The 19,122-nt window shown below is 50.5% G+C and overlaps 2 protein-coding genes across 3 annotated transcripts in view; both read left to right on the top strand.

Annotated features, from left to right (window-relative positions):
- Window positions 1-2,872, top strand: part of SYNPO (synaptopodin) — a 41,376-nt gene extending 38,504 nt beyond the window's left edge. For both annotated transcript variants that reach the window (XM_064278225.1, XM_010591911.2), the window contains exon 3: window positions 101-2,872. In XM_064278225.1, coding sequence (XP_064134295.1) covers window positions 101-769 — 669 coding nt within the window. In that variant the 3' untranslated portion in view covers window positions 770-2,872. The remainder of the gene's footprint in view (window positions 1-100) is intronic.
- A 4,100-nt stretch (window positions 2,873-6,972) lies between these two features.
- MYOZ3 (myozenin 3) lies at window positions 6,973-18,841 on the top strand. The gene is made up of 6 exons (XM_003404603.3): window positions 6,973-7,030; window positions 13,025-13,177; window positions 14,089-14,177; window positions 14,274-14,388; window positions 14,806-14,968; window positions 18,673-18,841. Exons 1-6 carry the CDS (start codon window positions 6,973-6,975, stop codon window positions 18,839-18,841), a joined length of 747 nt encoding a protein of 248 aa, XP_003404651.2.
- The last annotated feature ends 281 nt before the right edge of the window (window positions 18,842-19,122 follow it).

Below are 19,122 nucleotides of genomic sequence, written 5' to 3' on the forward strand. Positions count from 1 at the left end.
GCTGTGTACAATGGACAAATCAGACTCAGTCCCTTCCAAACCCCGTTATAGAGGACTCCAGCACTAATGCCTGCCCCTGCCCTCTCTGCTCTCTCCCCAGGACCGCCGGGAGAACCTGCCAACCTCCCCGCCCTGGACGCCCGGCGCGTCCCGGCCCCCCAGCAGCCTGGACGGCTGGGTGAGCCCGGGCCCTTGGGAGCCAGGCTGCGGGAGCAGCATGAGCAGCCCTCCGCCGCTGCCGCCGCCGCCGCCCATGTCCCCCTCGTGGAGCGAACGCTCCATATCCCCGCTGCGTACCGAGCCCGAGGCGCGGCCACCCAGTCGCCAGCTGCAGGCGCTACTGGCGCGAAACATCATCAACGCGGCCCGGCGCAAGAGCGCCTCCCCGCGGCCACCCGGCGCCGAGAGCCTGCGGCCCTTCTCTCCGCCCCAGGCGCCGGCGCCGCCGCCGCCGCCGCGCATGCGCTCGCCACAGCCAGCCCGCCCGGGCTTAGTAGCCGCGATCGGGACAACGTTCGCCCCGATTCCGCGGAGCCAGCTGCCAGCCGGGCCCTCGCCTTGCGCCAGCCCCCGGAGCCCGCTACCAGCGGCACCCAAGCCTTTCCCCTACCGCCGCTCGCCCACGGACTCCGACGTGTCCCTCGACTCCGAGGACTCCGGAGCCAAGTCTCCAGGCATCCTCGGCTATAACATCTGCCCCCGCGGGTGGAACGGCAGCCTGAGGCTCAAGCGTGGCAGCCTGCCAGCCGAGGCCTCCTGCACCACATAAATCCTGTCCCCCACTCCACCCCAGGCGGGCCGGGCCCGGAGAAGAGCCGTCGGGCCTGATGAACTCCGGCATCACGTCCCCCGGGGTCTGGCCTCTTTGCACAGTTCCAAAGATTGGGGGGAGGGGCAGGGGAGAACAGCTCTGGATTTGGGGGTGACTTAGAGATCCAAGATTGGATCCTAGGCCTTACTCTGTCATTCAGTCGCTGTGTGACCCTAAACAGACCGTCTCTCTGGCCTTCGGCTTTCCCATCTGTTTAATGGGGCTTTGGCCAAGGCGATCTCTGAACGTCTAAATCCCCCCTTCCTATCAATATACAGAGCCCTGGTGGCGCAGTGGTTAAGCGGTCGGCTGCTAACCAAAAGGCGCAGTTAGAATCCAGCAGCTGCTTCTTAAGAGGCAGGGCGTTGTGTATATGGACCCCTAGACTTGCTGCATTCCAGGGTTCCAGACTCCTCTCCCCTCCTGGCTTTGTACTCTGGAGCCTGGCAAATGAGTGTATTCAGAAGATCCTAGGCCCATGTCCCCTGTCCAGGCCCTGGCCTGACCACCTGGCTCCCTGGCACCAAGTCCCAGCCAGGAGCAGCTGTTTTCCATCCTTTCCCAGACAAGCTCTATTTTTACCATGGTGACCTTTAGAGAGGCCTCCTGGGCCAGCTCAAGGTGCCCGCTGGCCCCTTTGGAGAGAAGTGGGATGATTCCCCCAAGCTCTGCTAATGCTACGTTCTCTTCCACCCCAGCTCAGGCTGTCCAGGGTATCTCATCTGCAGCCAGGGAGGACAGCTGTGAGACTATGGCTTCCCTCAGGCCAGAGTCTGGGCCTCCTGGTCTCTATAGGTGCCTCCCACCCATCTCTCCCTTCTGAACCCTTTCGTGGCAGGCTCTGGGCTCAAAGCTGAGCTGGGGAGAGAGAGGGAGATAAGGAGCAACCTTGTGGCTTTAGCTGATGGCCCCTGAGTTTTGGGTTGTCCATTTGGAAAGAGGGAGGTGAAGAGTTCCTTGTTAGGGCAGGTATGCAATAGAGGGGATTCCAGCAGGGGGCGGGATTAAGCTCAGATGACCTCTGAGGAGGTCTTTCAGTTCCAAAATGGATTCCATGATATTATGAAGGGGGATGGGGGCTTGAACTTAGGGGGAGATAGATGAGCTTAGGTGGGTGAGTGAGGGGTTTGCGCCAGGATCTGCCTGTGTTTCTGGCCCAGTAGGAGGTACCCACCTCTTCAGTTTCAGGCCCCAGCCCCAGGGTTCACATTGGGCCCAGATGAGTGGAATGGCTGTTCTGCCTAATTTCTTTCCTGTAACACTGGCCTAACTAGTGCCTGGTACCCAGCGACCTTGGGGAGCCTGGCTGCAGGCTCTAGCCTGTCCTCTAAGCCTGGTGGCTCTGATTCCAATCCCCAGAAGGGACAGGGAAGGAATGTGGCGGTGAGTTCCATTGGTCTACAGCTGGCTGATAGCGCCCTCTAGAGATCAGACTGTCAGCTTCAGGATGCTCTGGGTTGGGTGAGGATCAAAGTATGTTGGTGGAAAGGATGCTAGGATGTTGCTGAGGGACAGAGTGTGATTTGGGGGTACCAGTGGAGTCACCCACCCCTTAGGATGATTTAGACCCAGGGCCCCTAAGTGAGGTTGGGGACAGCTGAGGTCAGGGTAGAAGAGTTGGGGTGGGAGCAGAGTGCTTTGGGATAAAAGAGATCCCTGAGGATTTGGAACACAGGCCCTGGTGGTGGGAAGAGCTGAGGGTGCTCCTGCTGGGTCAATGATGAGTCATCACATTTACCACTTGCCCATCTGCTGTAAGGTCTCCTGTAGTGTGGGAGGAGGGGGCTGAGAAGGGCTGTCTCAGAGAAGAGACACGATCTGAACTCTGGCTGGTGCAGTGGCGTAGAGGATCCACTTCTACCTGCATTTCCCCAAAGGGCCAGCAGGAGGCAGCCTTGAGAAGCTGCAGTTCTGTCTCTGGCTGTTCTCTGCTGGTCACTGCCTCTTCCCTGCCCACAGCTCTAACCCACGAGAGCTTGCCTGTGTCCAGCCCTTGCCTCATGTAGAAATCAGCCCCAGCTCTCAATAAATGCTTCCTGCATCCTTCTGCCTCCTATGTCATTTTCAGCTGCACTGGAGCCCTTTCTTTCTCCCCAACCATGCAAGAATACATGGGGGCTCTGAGTGGGTAGGAATGTTTACAACACATGGAATGGGAGTTTTGGGAAGGTGAGATGGGAACAAAAAAAAAAAAACTTGGGGCCATAGGAGAAGTTATAGGTTCAAGTCCTGGTCCTGTTGTTGTCTCACTGGGTGTCCCTGGCTAAGTCCCCTCTTTCTCCAGGCCTCAGTTTCCCCATTTGTGTAATGAGAGCGCTGGGGTAGGTGGTATCTCAGGGTAGTATCTCAGGCTCTGGTCACAGGGCCCAGTCACTGGAGGAATGGAGGCTGAGCTAGGTCTGGACCCAATGCTCTGGGGTTGCTTCCTCAGGGTAGGTCGGGGCTCCAGGGCAGCAGGAGGAGCCACTATGAAAGGTCACACTGAGCCAAGGAAACCCTCATGAGGTCAGGACCCAGACCACCAGGAGCCCTCCTCTCCTGACGGGGGCATCATCACATGCCTAGAGAAGGGATTGGGGTCCCACTCCCAGGTGAGGCCAGACCTGCCCTTGTTACATTCTTCACCCTTCCTCTCTGGAAGCCCAGGCCCAGCAGAGGCTGGGCAGAGGAACCTGAGGGGCAGGGGACTAAGGGTAAGTCCACAGCAGCAGAGCTCAGGTTTCTACCCTGAGAGGGTCTCAGAGACACACCCACACACAGATACAAGCACTTCTCACCCCACGACCAGGGCACCTTGCTGATTTCACCCTTTCCTGGGAGCTCTAGAGCCCTGGTGGCACAGTGGTTAAAAGCTCAGCTGCTAATCAAAAGATTGGCAGTTCAAATTCACCAGCTGCTCCTTGGAAACCCTGTGGGGCAGTTCTACTCTGTCCTGTAGGGTCGCTATGAGTCGGGATCAACTTCATGGCAGTACGTTGATTTGGTTTTCCGGGAGCTGTGGTTGGTGTACCTCTGACCCGATCTTTATCTTTACCTGAAACCTCCCCCAAATGCAGCATCCTTCTGCCTACTGGTCATCACATCCCAGTGCTCAGACATCTCAGACCAAGTCCATCCAAAACTGAACTCTGTAGCTTCCCGAACCCCAACCTGCTCCTCCCCTTGTTACCTACCTTAGTCACCCATGCCAGAAACCTTCCTTCCACCCCCCACATCCAATCTCTTACCAAAACTTAGTCTCCAAATACCCCACAAATCCCTGTTCTCCTCTTTGTCTCCTCTGTCACTGCCCTAGTCCAGCCACCATCTCTCATTTGTTGTTAGGTGCCATTGAGTCGATTCTGACTCATAGTGGCCCCATGTGACAGAGTAGAACTGTCCCATAGGGTTTCCTAGGCTGTAATCTTTACAGGAGCAGATTGCCAGGTCTTTCTTCTGTGGAGCCCCTGGATAGTGGGTTTGAACCACCATCAGGGCTCCTATCTCTCACTTGGCTATCATGAAATCCTCTTCACAGTCTCTCTACCTCCAGTCTCGCCCCTCCAGTCATTTTACAATGGCACTCAGAGATATCCCTGAACAATGCCCATCTGACAACTCCACTCCACTGCTTTAAACTCTTCAACAGCACCCCATTGAAAAGCCTGCTGTAATCTGGCACCTGTCTACCTGTCTGGCCTCATCTCTAACCACTGTCCCCCACACCCTAGCTCTACTTGGGGATCCTCTAACCTCTTTAGACATGCTGTGCCCTCTCCTGACAAGTTTTGCCCCTCCTATGCCCACTGAGCTCCCACTCATCCCTCAATGCCCAACTCAAATGTCACCTCCTCTCGGAAGCGTTCCCCACCCCCTCTATACCCAGGCTGAGGTGAGCTGGTGACACCCTCCCCTGGGCTCAACCAGAACACTTCCCATCATGTATTCCAAAGGCTTGTTTACTATCTGACTCTGGCCTGGCTGAGCTCCTTGAGGACAGAGCTCCACCTTATTTATTTTCGGCCCATAGAGAAAGGCTTGGAGAATGTGAGAAGGTGGAGGGAGGGAGGGAAAGAGAGAGGAAGAAGGAAGGGGGAAATGCAGGAAAGAAGAAAAGAAGGAAGGAAAGAATAAGTCAAGCAAGATATTGGGGGACAACTCATTCATTCATTCAATGATTACCTGTTGAGTTCGTACCAGGCACTGTTCTAGGCACTGAGGATACAACAATAACAAGCTGAAGTGAGTGGCAACTGAGTCTTAGCACTTCCAGGTGATTTTGGGGTGTGCATGCAAGTGTGTGCGTGCCTGTGTGCCTGTGTGCGTGCATGCCTGCGTGCCTGTGTCCGTGCGTGCCTGCGTGCGTGTGCGAGAGCACATGAACGAAAGCCCTTCCATCTGCAAGGGCCTGCTGCCGGGGCACCTGTCTTCCCTAGGGCCTAGTGCTTTTAGCATCTGGCCCCAGCTCCTGTTGCAGCCCGAAATAAGGCTGTGACCCATGGCAGGGTAGGGTCGCGACTCATCAGCTGAGGCCAGAGCCAGCTGCGGGCACACACTGCTTAATGACCACCAACTGCCGACACAGACCCTGACCACTCACTCTCAGCTCCTGAGAGAGGGATTGACCTTGAGGGCCTGACACTCCCACCTGCCCACTGTGGCCCCATCCTCTCAGGTACCGGGATCCCAGGGGACCTGTGGGGAGTAGACAGGGGAGCCAAGCCAATTCCCAGGGCACCTCCCCACAGACAATGGAAGGGCCGTGCAGAGGGTTGGGGGAGTATGGGACTCCTGGCGCCTGAGCCCTGGGTTAGGAAGAGAGGGCCTCTAAGCTCTAGGTTACTCTTTGTTAAATGGGGAAGGGGTGCCTAGGGTTAGAGGCGGGGGTAGGTAATGGTTCTGCTCAGGATGTCAGCATCTTTAGGCAATAAAGGGAAATACTTCCCTGTCTGTACAGTGAGGGGCCCTTCCCAGTGCCTGTGAGTCTCTGCAAGGGGTGAATTTATCAAGAATGTATCTGTGCACTGTGGGATCCTCAATGGTCACAGTCAGGGCATTCTCAGTCACTTCATGACTCTCACCTCAAATGTATGCAGACACACTCATGTTTGCATACGGTTAGAGGTTCACAGATACCCTGAAACCCACCCATGGGTCCCCATGACCTAGCCCAACCTATTTATGTTACAGACAGGGAAACTGAGGCACAGAGCAGGAAAGCAACTTGCTCGCAGTCACAGAGGCAGTCAGGGGCCAGAACACACTGACCTGAGGCCAGGGGTTGGGATCGGGGGGTACAGATGAAGGCGGATTGTTTTAATGAAGGAGCTTAAAAATATCTGGAAGCAAAGAGGTGGGCACAGGGGTGGACAGCCATTTGGGAAGCTCAAGGTCTCTCTGCCTTCTCTCCTGGGGTAAGTTAGGGAATCTGGATTTGGGCCCGCCAGGGTTCTCTGGGGCTCTGGACCTTGTGTTATTTGTAAATCTCCTCCAAGATTCATGGAAAGAGCCAGGAGACACAAATTGGGGAATGGAAGAGGAGAAGGGAAGGAGAGAGGAGGAAGGACAGGGGGTGAGGGAGAGGAGGGTGCCCTGCAGGTTGGCCCAGGGTTGTGGAGGAACGGGAGGAGGTGAGATGGTCTTACAGCTTTATTGGACCTCTGTCCCCTTGAGTCTCCTCGGGGCCAAGTAAGGGGGAATAGCGGGGGAGGGCCAGCCCTGCAGGCCCTGCTGTGGCAGCCCAGCTCCCTCGCTCCCGGTAGTCCACAAGTCTGCTGCCTCTGACTTAAAGCTCCTACCTCTCATTCTCTGATCAGAGCTTTCCAGGGTCAGCAGCTGACGAGAATGCCTGAAACCCTCTCTCCCCTCAACGCTCCTCTCCTGTGTCCCTGGTACCACCAGCTCTCCTGATGGAGATTCTAGGCCTGGGAAGAGACCGCCCCCGAAGACAGAGTGCTTCCCTAGCAACATAGAAGCAGATTTATGTGACCAGGAGCACCACCCTAACCTTCCCTGGGCCTAGGTCTACTCCTCTGTACAGAGACCCCACTCTCTGGAGTGGGCTAAGGCTGGTGCAGGGCTGGAGAGGATGAAGCAGGGCGGTGGAGGAGGTTTGTGGAGGAAGACGGAGGGGGCGGGGGGAATGCAGCCTGGCTCATTTATAGGAGTATTTTCTCCACAGGATGATCCCCAAAGAGCAGAAGGAACATATGAGTGCCATGGGGGACCTCTCTGGACCAGGTAAGATGGGCCCAGCCTGTGCTTTCCTCAGGCGCCATCCCCTCTGGGTCCCAGACCTGGGCAAACAGGTGTGAGTTCCAGGCCAGTCCTGAGAGAGCACCCACAGAATCTGCCACCAGGGCTGGGAAGCTTACTGAGGTATTGGGAAGGGCCGCGTCCCTTAAATCCAGGAGCTATGGTTGAGTGCCCCAGACTGAGCTCTATCCCTGGTCCTAAAATGACCCTGGTCCTGGCCCCAAACTGAGGTAAGGACTCAATTGAGAGACCTCTGAGGGCTGTGGTCCCAGACCTCGCCCTATCTGTGGCCACAAGCTCCCCACACTTTACCCTTGTCTTTTGTAACTGTAAGGATCCCTGGGTGGCACAAATGGTTTGTGCTCCACTCCTAGCCTAATGGTTGGCGGTTTGAACCCGCCCACCAACGCCGTGGGAGAAAGGTCTGGTGATCTGCTTCCATGAAGATTACAACCAAGAAAACCCTACCGTAATATATGGGGTCGCCATGAGTCGGAACTGACTTGACATAAACGGGTTTGGGTTTTTTGGTTTTACCGTAACCGTGGGTTTCACCAAGGCCTCCAAGATGGCTCAGGACAGCCCAGCCTCAAGGCTAGAGATGAGGCATGGGGGGTGTGGGATAGAGCAGGCTACCCAATTTGACTCAAGCAATTTTACCTAAAAGCCTACTCATCTAATGACTAAAAAAAAAAAAAAAAAATGACTAAATCATGCTAAAATTCATGTTTATCGATTCTACAAGACCTCTTCCGGAACTCTTGGGTTAATTTTGGAGTCTGTTAATTTGACCTACTTTAGAGCACTTGAAGTATTTTTAAAATTAATTCAGCTAAGTCGGAGTTCTCAAACTTTAGTATGAATCATAGTGACGTGGCAATGTTGATTAAAAATACAGATTCCTGGCACCAACTCCCAGGGATCCTGATTCCGTGACCTGGAGTGGGGCCCATACATTTGCCTTTTAGACAAGTGCCCAGGTGATTCTGATGCAGGTGGACAGAGAACCCAGCTCTGGTAAACACTTCTGTTTTGACTCCGTCAGAGAGCTAAGAAGTACATAATCCTAATTTGTAACTTATCACTTTAACCTATTTTGTGCCTTCTTGCCTCCCTTTGTTCATGCCAAGTTTCTTGGTGACGTATTGACGCTCTAGAGCCGGGCCTCAAATTCCCTTCTCTTATGTCTAAGTAATTAATTACAGAACCAAAAATAATTGGGAAAAAAAAAAACCCAAGCCAGTTGCTGTCGAATATTGGCACACATCATTTATGCCTGACTTGAAGTATTTTTTTTTTGAAGTATATCAATTGTTCATTATCGCTAGAGTATTAATTAAAAACTAATTTTGAAACTAGAATTGAAGAAAAAAAAAACCCTCAGCAAAACACAGCCATTGTAAAGTGATAAAACAAAAACACTCTCATTGTGCCCGTACGGTGTCAAGACACTGTGCTGAGCTTTTACATTTTACGTCATTTAATCCTCACGACAACCCTGTAAATTAAATATTTCATTGCTGCCATTTTGAAGCTGAGAAAACTGTGGCTCAGAGGGGGGCTGGGTGGTCAGACATCTGAGAGGTGGTACAGCGGAGATTTGACTCTAGATCCCTTTGTCTACAGAGCCACTTTTTTATTATATGGTTATAAAAATAATAATCCATTTTATTACAAATTTAGAGAAGACACACATGATGCCTTGAAAGAGAGGGTTCCTTGTAATGGAACCACCTGGAGATAACTGCTGTTAACATATTTGTATGAACCCTTCTTCTGTTCATATATAAGCTTATTTATATAAACATGTGTACTGTATGTTGTGTTCTTCAGCTTGGGTTGTTTTTCATTTAGCAGCATACCACAAACTTCTTTCCATCTTACCCAGACCCACGGCCATCAAGTCCATTCCAACTCCTAACAACCCTGTATGTTCCCAGTATGATTTATTTATCTCACCGCCTGCCCTCTCCCCACTCTCCCAGAGTGCTATTGTTTGGACAGATCAGAATATGTTTCATCAACCCAGTGGTGGTCATGAACGTTGAAATGCTTAGGAGTAGAGCCTATGGACTCTCGTCAAGTGACTTGTTGAGGGTGTGCTCTCAGGAGCAGGGAAGTGAGGGAAGCAGGATGGCCTGGGGAAACTGCTTAAACAAGGATGTGGTCCAGGTTCAGTATGACCTGCGAAAGGCTCAGGAGCAGGAATTGCACCACAGAATTCATTCTGCCTGAGGCAAGGGGACCATGGCAGCTTCCACGCCCCCAGGCAATTCTCTGCAGAAGGCGACAGCTGTGAACTTTTAGCTGCTGGTAAAGGGCATCTGGGCAGCAACGTCCGCTACAAGACTGGTACCCAGTTTCCATAATTTTTAAACCCACTGCAATAAACATCCTTGTATATATATATATATATATATGTATATATATATATATTATATCTATCTTTGGGTATGTTTATTTAACTTTTTCCCCACAAATGAATCCCTAGAAATGGAATTGCGTCAAACATGTTTTATCTATTGTTTTTCATTCTTTCCTCCATCCCTTCCTTTTTTTAAAAATATTGAGTTCAGCTCATCTGGATAGTATTTGAGAATATGATGCAAGTGGGCCTTTTGTTTTTAGGTATAGTCTTTCATACCTTTAAGTAAAAAAAAAAAAAACCCCAGTGAAAACAATCTCTAGTCTTCCTTCTTCATATGTCCCGTAAGTAACCTGGTGCTGTGGAGTCAATTCTGGCTCATGACGACCCCGTGTGTTACACAGTAAAACTGCTCCATCGGGTTTTCTTGGCTGTCATCTTTATGAAAACAGATTGCCAGGTCTTTCTTCTGCAGTGCCCTTGGGTGGGTTAAAACTGCCAACCTCTAGCTTAGTAAACAAGTACAAACCATTTGCACTACTCAGGGAATAAGAGTCACTGCTAATATTTGGTATGTCTCCTTGCAGATTTTTCAATGCATGCACAAACACATACTTATTTTTTTTAATATACAAGTGGGATCTTACAATATATATTCTTCTGGACCTTTTTTTTTTTTCCATTTAACCTACATACAGTGGATATCCTTCTACTAGTAGTGTGTAGAAGGTGCCCGATACATATTTGTTAAAGGAATGAAAAAAACCAACCTCTTTTTTTAAAAGACTGTTTAGTATTCCATTGTGTAGAGTCAGTCACAGCTCCTGAGTGAGCCCTCAGCACTGGCCAGTAACCACTCCCACTTCTCTCGTCCATTCACTCTCCTGTACTACCTCCTAGGTGACTCTGTCAACCCTTCTCCTCTCTCCTCAAACCTCCAGTACCTCCTTCCCCATCTTCATTCTCAGCTAATAGCCTTGCTTCTTATTGCACTGAGAAAAATGAAGCAACCAAGGAACAACTTCTCCAAGCTCCCTCCGGGCTTGCACCTGTGCTCACATCCTCAGTTGTCCTTCCTGGTGTGTGCGAATGCTCCTTGCACCTGTCTGCAGCTCACCCTTCTGGTTGTGCCCTGGACACCCTCCTTTCCCCTCCCTCCTGCTAGAGGACATTCCTTCAGCAAGCCTTCCCTAGCTTCTGCATTGTCAAGTCTCCCATCAGCTTACAAACACGCTGTTATTTTTCCCTCTTAAAGCAAAACAAAGGGAAATCCACTTGATTCCACAGCTGCCTCCAGCTGTGCTCCTTAGAGCACAAGTCCTCCAAGCAGTTGTCTGTACTTTTTACCATACTCTCCCCTTTTTTTTTTTTCAACCTTTCATTATAACAATTTCCAAACAAATACAAAAGTAGAAAGTACATGTCCCTAGGACACCCCCCTCCTTTTATTCCTGGGTCATTTCAAAGCGAATCCTAAAGAGCATGCCATTTCATCCCCCAAATATTTCAGAATGTTTCAAAAATCATAAGACATCATGCTAAGTGAAGTAACTGAGATGCAAAAGGGCAAGTATAGTATGATCCCACTTCTAGGAAATATCTAGAATAGGCAAATGAATAAAGTAGATTAGAGGTTACCAGGGGCTGGAGGAAGGAGAAATGTTGAGTTACTGCTTAATTGATAAGGTGCCTCTGGGTGGACTCAAACCTCCAACTTTTCGGTTAGCAGCTGAGCATATTAACTGTTTGCACTACCCAGGGATTCCATATATATTTTACCACAAATTAAAAAAAAATTATTGGAAAAAATAAGTAGGACTTTTCTTACATGACCACAAAGATATTAGTCCATTAAACAAAATTAACAATAATTAATACCATCGAGTAACCAATTCCATATTCAACTTTCTCTAATTTCTTTACAATGTCATTTTACAGTCAGTTTGTTTTAATCAGGATCCAAACTTTGTTCTTATTTGGTTGTTATGCTTCTTAACTCTCCTTTAATCCAAAACAACTCCCCAACCTTTTTTCCATGCCATTGACTTGTTGGAAGAAACCAGACCAGTTGTTCTGCAGAATGTGCCACCTGCTGGATTTGGCTCATTGCTTCACTGTGGTGTGGTTTAACTTATTCCTCTGTCCATTTTCTCTTGAACCTGTTCTAATTAGGCCTTCACACCCAAATGCTCCGTAGAAACTACTCCTGTGAAGATTACCAGTGACTCAATGTTGCTAAATATAATAATCGTCACTTTCCAGCCATCATATTACTCTACATGTCAGCAGCATTTGACTCCACTGACCACTCTGTCTTCCCAGAAAGATTTTCATCATTTGGTTTCCAGGACACTCTTTTGATTTCTCCCTACCTTACTGGGTGCAGGGCAGTTCTACTCTGTCCTACAGGGTCGCTATGAGTCGCAATCAACTCGACGGCACTGGGATTTTTTTTTTTTTTCTGGGTTACTGGGTGCACCTTCCCAGGCTCCTGGGCTGGTTCCCCATCTCCTCCGTCTAAATGTTGGCAGCTGCAGGACTCGGTCTTTGGATTTCTTCTCTATTCTCATTCCCTTGGTGAACTCATCTAGGTTCCCAGCTTAAAATACCATTTATAAACTGCTGACGCCCACGTTTTTGTCTACAGGTCACTTCTTGTCCATAAACACCAGACTCATACATCCACCTCCCTCCTCAGCATCTCCACTTAGATGTCCACAAAGCTCCTCAAACCTAACATGCCTGACTTTGGAGACAGTGAGGGGAATGTGAATACTAGGTGAATGTGAATTTAATACTAGGTATTAAATAAACAAAAGTTTGTTCACTTGCAAAGGTGAAGATCATTAATTGAGAAAAGCAATTTACAAAACATGTATGATATGACATTATTTTGGCTAAAAACACGTATATGAATATATAGTTATAGAAAAAGATATGAAAGGATATATAATAAGGTGTGAATAGTGGCAATCTCTGGGTAGTGGAAAACAGTACTTTTCTTTTTCCTTACCTATATTTTTTTATATTTTCTAATTTTCTACAATGTACACAGATGCTTTTGTATGATAATAAAAGGCTATTCTAAAATGAAAATAACATGTCTAAAACAACTCCAGATCTTTCTCTAAACCTTCCCCCTCCCCCACCCCAGTCTTCCCTGTCTCAGTGAGTGGCTGCTCCACCCTTCCAGTGACACAGGCCAGGAACCTTGCAGTCATCCACGACTCCTCTCTTGCTCATGTCCCATACCCGTAGCTTGCTTTAAAAGACGTCTAGAATCTGATCATTTCTCTCTACCTCCACTACGGTGGACAAAAAGCTGCACCAGAAATTCACGGGGATCAATACAAATGGCCACTAAACTTCTGAAACAGTGCTCAATGTTGGTCAATATTAAACACATGTGAATTTCCTAAACTCTGAGGTGTCTTTTCTGCTTAACGAGTGGGCAAAGACTCCAAAGAATGATGATACCCAGTGTTGGCAAATATGGGGAGAAACAGACATTTTCACACACATGGTGCAGTGCTGTGAAGCAGTGCCTTACAGGCTGTGGCCTGGGGTGCCTTCCAGACTGGGTAGTAAAAGCCTGCTCTGGCTTCTCCTGGCAGTCCCTTCCTTGGACTTGGGCAAGAAGCTGAGTGTGCCCCAGGACCTGATGATGGAGGAGCTGTCGCTGCGCAACAACCGGGGCTCCCTCCTCTTCCAGAAGAGGCAACGCCGTGTGCAGAGGTTCATCTTTGAGCTTACAGCCAGCCAACGGGGGGTGAGCGGCCCCTCCTGGTGCTCATGGGGAAACTGATGCCCAGAGAGGGCCAGTGGTTAGCCTAAAGTCACATAGTGAGCGAGGTTGAGGACCTCTGGCCCCTGGTGAGTCCCTCAAGCTCTAGCTGTGACATTCTTATCAGATTGAGCCCCTGACTTGCTGTGTGGTCCTAGAAGTATTATCTCTGTAGGCATCTTTGCCCAGATATAAAACATAAAGTCGATTGGGCAGGTGATCTGTGGGTCAAGGGGCCCTGGCTCCTACAAAAAAGTGCTGAACGACCGTCACATGCTCTGGGCCGAATTTGCAACAAGCAGGATTTAGGTGAGGCTTGAGCTCAACCTAAGATGGAAAACACAAAATACCCTTTTCTTTTCTTCCCACTGGAAGAAGGAAGAGGCCACAGGACAGCCTAGTCTGTTGGCAGAGAAAGGTGGCAAGAATGTTTATTCCCAGGCCTCAGAAAGGCAACAGGCCGTCTCCAGTCCTTCTTATGAAGTCCAGGGCATTCCGCCCATGTGTTCCACTCAATTTCTGGGCTGAAGGGAGGGAAACTGAGAGGGGGGTGATGTGGCAGAATAAAAAAGATAACAAAACACCTATGTGCCTAACACTGCTAGCTAAGCACTTTCCATGTATCATCTCATTTAATGCTGTAGAACCCCATGAGGCAGATATTATCATCATCCCCATTTTATGGAGAAGGAACTGAGGCTTGCTTGCCCAGGGCCAATATTACAATAACTCTTAGCCTTTCTCTGTCCCAGGTGCTGGGTTAGCTGGCTACACTATTAACTCTCCCCAAACCCCCACGAGATGGGCGCTAGGATTATGTTCATATTTTTTGGTGGAGACTCTGGCCCCTTGCTCCGCCGAGCCATGCTGTGGTTTATTTGCCGCCCCCCACCCCCATCCTGGCTGGAAGCGCCAAGGAGAAGGTGTTCAGAACAGGGGAGCCAGGGACGATGAGCACAGACGAAGGCCCTGAGGGAGGGGGAGTTGAGGGGAAGCGGCCAGGGAGGCTCGGATAGGGTCGCCTGTGGCCTCTGAGCGCCCACTTCTGTGTCCAGGCTGTCAACGGTCCCGAGGGGCAGGAGAACTACCGTTCGGAGCTCCACATCTTCCCAGCCACGTCCGGGCCCCCCCAGGATGCCCGCCCCGCAACCGCCTCAGCGGAGCGCCCCCGCACCCCCAGCGCCCTGGCACCCGGTGAGTGGCCTCCCCGGGTCCTGGGACCAGGGCAGGCGGCCAGGACCATGGGTATCCTCCACTGTGGGGGCAGGAAGAGCCCCCAGAGAACATCTAGACCAAGCTATTGTCCGCAACACTGAAGCCCAGAGAGGCACAGTGACGCGCCCAAGGTCGCAGCGCGTAGAGTCCGGGCCAAGACTAGAACCTGCGTCCGGAACTGCTGGCTCCTCTGCCTTGGTCCTCCAGTTTCCTGGGATGGGAAAGGGTCTCCTTTGCTGGGCAACGTTGGCGTCACTTCCGCCACTCACCTCTTTTCTAGTTCTGGTCGTCCCTATTCTAACCAGGTCGGTGGGGTGGGCAGGAGTGGGGGCTGAGGGAGAAAGGAGCGGGGCGCCCGCTCCCGCCAGCCTCTGACGAGCCCTTCTCCTCCCGCAGGCTATTCAGAGCCCCTGAAGAGTGTCCCGCCCGAGAAGTTCAACCACACAGCCATCCCCAAGGCTTACCGATGCCCCTGGGAGGAGTTCGTCAGCTACCGAGATTACCAAGGGGATGGGCGAAGTTACATCCCCAGCGCCTCTGAGTACCGCAATTTTAACAAGTAAGATGGGGTGGGCTTTCTGGTGCCCAGGTAGCCAATGCCAACCACAACAGTAGCCTGCATTTACTGCACACTTTCTGCATGCCAGGTTCTACCTGAGACACTATATACCTTTGTTCAGCTCTTGCTAGAACAGTGCCTCAGCACACAGTAGGTGCTCAATAAACGTACTTGAACTGAATGGACCAAGGTGCCACACATCTTGTTGGGTCCTTGCCACATCAGGGTAGGGTGGGTACTACAATTTTTCCTATCTTGCAGATGGAGAGACTCAGGCTCAGAAATATCAAACAACCTGCCCCAAATCACAAAGCAAGGACGCAGCAGCAGGGCTGGGAGTCAAGTCTGGGTTTGTCTGACTCCAGGGCCCAGTTTCTTGTTCTCTGTAACTGCTGTGTGCAGTCCCTCTGATGGACACCAGGTGCACATTCTTCCCTGGGTGGGGGCCCCAAATCTCATCAGTGCTAGGCCAGCCAGGTCTTCTCCTCACTTTCATCAATAGTTGGGAAGAGGCCTGTTGTTGTTGGATGCAGTCGAATCTATTCCAACTCACAGTGACCCTGTATTACAGAGTAGAACTGCCCCAGAGGGTTTCCTAGGCTGTAATCTTTATGGAAGCAGATTTCCAGGTATTTTCTCTTGCAGAGCGGCTAGTGGGTTTGAACTGCTGACCTTTCAGTTAGCAGCCAAGTGCTTAACAAGTGCTCCAGGAGGGCTCCTTTGGAAGAGGCCTAGAGGGTGGCTTTGGGGTTGCCCCAAAGTGGGGACTAACAGTGAAATGCTGGCCCCCTAAGACGAGAGCACAGAGGAGTGTCCTGTGCTGGTTTATAGCATGGACCCTCAATGTGGGCTCAAATGCAGACTCCATGCCTGGCTGTGTGACCTTGGGTAAGTGACTTTACCTCTCGGAGCCTCTGTTTTCCCACCTGTACAATGAGGCTATTATAGTACCTATTTTATGGGATTGTTATGAGGATGATATGAGAAGGCACAGGGAAAGTTTCTGGCCAGCACTAAGCTTTCAATAAACAATAGTTATTATTATTATTGGAGTCCCTGGGTGGTGCTCAACTACTAGATGAAAGGCTGGTAGTTTGAACCCATCTAGAGGAGCCTAGGAAAAAAGGCCTGGTGATCTGCTTCTGAAAGATCACAGCTTTGAAAGCCCTGTGGAGCACAGTACTACTCTGCAACACATAGGGCTGCCAAGAGTCAGAATCAACTTGACGGCAACTGGTAAAATTATTATTTTCAGGCTGAAATCATGGAAAAGCTACAAGGTAGAATTTGAAAGAGGTAAACTTAACATTCTGTCCTGGGGGACCTAAAACAAGTTATAGGAGTGAAGAGAGGGACTTGGCACTGCAGAAAGGCCTTGGGGTGGAGGATACATTTCAACTGCAATTGGCTTCCTTGGTCTGATGCTATTTCTGGAAATGTTCCTCTGGCTTGGGCTGCATTAAGTGAGGAGGAGGAGGAGGGTCCACAGAGAGGAGGCCCCAGTTCAGCTCTTCTGGCACCTGCTCAGACCACACATGGAGACTGTGTCTGTCTGACAGACAGACAGCTAGGCACCAGGAGCTGGCTAGGTCTGGAGACCACGCCACATGAGAAAGGGCTGAAGAAACTGGGAGTGGTCAGCCTTGAGAAGGAATGGCTCGGGAGGGATATGACTGCTCTCAGACAGCTGAAGAGCCGGGGAATGACTTATAGGAAGAATTGGGCCAACAGGCGCTGTGTGAGCCACGAGCCATGGCAGACCTTCTGGAGTTTCTGGCCAGGCAGGACTGACTTCTCACTTCTCCTGGGGCCCTCAGACCCCTCTACCTGGCTATCTAAACCCTCAGCAGACATTCAATCCTGGCAGGTAGCTTCCAGGCCAGCCAGCTCGGCCCAGCCCCCATCCAGCTCAAGCCTCAGGTGTGGTAGGCTGAGGCACATTACTACAAGTAGAAGGAGGGCCTAGGGAGGCCGGAGCCCAGTCCCCGTTTGGGACAAAAGGGGCAGCTAGTCTTAGAGAGGAAGAATGGCAATGTTGGTGGTCGAGCTCGGCTCAGACCCCAGTGTTTTGGGCTCCCAGTCAAGGGTGAACTTGAGGCCTGCTCAGCTTGGAAACTGCCCAGCCTGCTCTGGTGGGGCCTGCTGTTGCCGCCAAAGCTGGGGTGGTTCAGGCAGTAAACTTCCTGGCTGGACCCCAGGCCCTGGCCCAAGATTTTCTGCCCCAGGGGGAAGCACTTTCCTCTTCCCATGGTCCCAGACTGAGGGAAAACTCTGCATGTGGGGCTACTTTTTATTTTTCTTAAAAAAAAAAAAAAAAATTCTTTTTAAATCACATAAGAGTATTTTCTTAAAAAAAAAAAAAAAAGACAATTACAGATAAAGCTAGGCCCCCTTTGTCCATTGTCCTCCATTCCTAGTTCTCTCCCCAAAGGTGGCACTGTTGTCAGGTTAACGTGTTTGTCTCCAGAACTTTTTGCATGGACAGCTACCTACCTGTAGAGGATATGGCTTTGTTTGTGTGTATGTATGTGTGTTTTAATACTTTGCATTTCATTCTGTAAGTTGCTTTTTTCACTCAGCATTACGTTTTTGAAATCTACCCTAGTTAATATGCATAGATCTAGTTCATGCCTTTTAAGCTGCTGTATAGTATTCTGCCGTGTGGCTACTCTGCATCTGTCTTGTCCATTCCTCTGCTGATGGACATGCGCATTGTTTCTAGTTCTTCGCCAACGCAGGACTCACACCTACCACCTTATGCATACGTGCACGTGCTTTCCTAAACTATAAGCCTGGAGGCGACAGGGCTTACGTATTTTCGGGTTCAAAAGGTCCGCCAAGGTGATTGTTGTCAGCTACCATCAGGTCAGCCCCCCAACTTATGGCGACCCCATGCACGACGAAATCAGACCATTGTTATCCATAAGGTTTTCACTGGCAGATTTTTAGAAGTAGATCGTTAAGTCTTTCTTCCTAGTTGATCTTAGTCTAGTTGCTCCACTGAAACCGGTTCAGCATCATAGCAACACACAAGCCTCTACTGACAGACCAGTGGTGGCTGGGCCTCAGGTGCATTGGCCAGGAATCGAACCCAGGTCACCTGCAGAGAAGGTGTGAATTCCACCACTGACCCACCACTGCCCCTATCCTCTAAGCCAGCAGTACTAATTTACTCTCCAACTAGGACTATATAAGTGAAACTTTGCCCCTACCATCTCACCAACTTTGCTCTCTTCTCAAATTATTTCATTTTGCCAGTCTCATGGGTGAGAAATGGCATGTCTCTGTTGTCATTTTCATTTCCCTGATTCTCCATCCTCCTTCTACTCCGCCTCCTCTCTCCTGTCTGTGGGTGTATTGTTCTAAGGGGAGGTGATGAGAGGACGGAAAAACTCCACTTCCAACTCTGCTCCTTCTGGAGTTTACTTAAGGGGAGCCTAGAGTTTTAGAGTTTAGCTTAGGACAAGTCAGTTCTAGCTCTAAAATGACTATTCCTAAACAATAAACCACCCCTCTAGGGGAAGTCTCAGAAAAGGGCAGAGTGGGAGAACCCTGTCAAAAGTAGTACAAAACGTGCTGTATAGAAGGGGAAACTGAGGCCCAGAGAGAGACGGGGAGGGGGCCACACATAGTGGCCCACCCATCGCTGCTCTGCCATCCCTTTCTTGTACAGCCTACCCCTCCTGCCTCTCTTCTTTCCCCAGGATCCCGGTGCCATTTGGAGGACCCCTTGTTGGGGACACTGTTCCCAAGGCAGCCATGCCCTTTGTCCCAGAGCTCACCACTGGCTTGGAACTCCTCCGCCGCAGACCCAGTTTCAACAGAGTGGCCCAGGGCTGGGTCCGCCACCTCCCAGAATCCGAGGACCTGTAGCCCCAGCCTGAATCTTCAACTCCCCAGTCTTGGAGTTCGGGTAACACTTGGAGCTCAGGCTTGTGGACCGCACTTCACAGTTTACAAAGGGCCTTCACACACAAAGTCTTATTGCAAATCGCCTCGAAGGTCACAAAGTTCACTGGTCCCCCAAAGTGGCTATGCTTCAAAATCCCCTGAATGTTTTGAATGCAGATTCCTGGCCCACCCCAGACTGGCAGCCTCAGAATCTCCTGGTTAGGGCTTCTGTATCAGTAAGGGACTCTCCCACATGATTCCAG

Source organism: Loxodonta africana, chromosome 2 (genome assembly GCF_030014295.1).
Source record: "Loxodonta africana isolate mLoxAfr1 chromosome 2, mLoxAfr1.hap2, whole genome shotgun sequence".
NCBI lineage: Eukaryota > Metazoa > Chordata > Mammalia > Proboscidea > Elephantidae > Loxodonta > Loxodonta africana.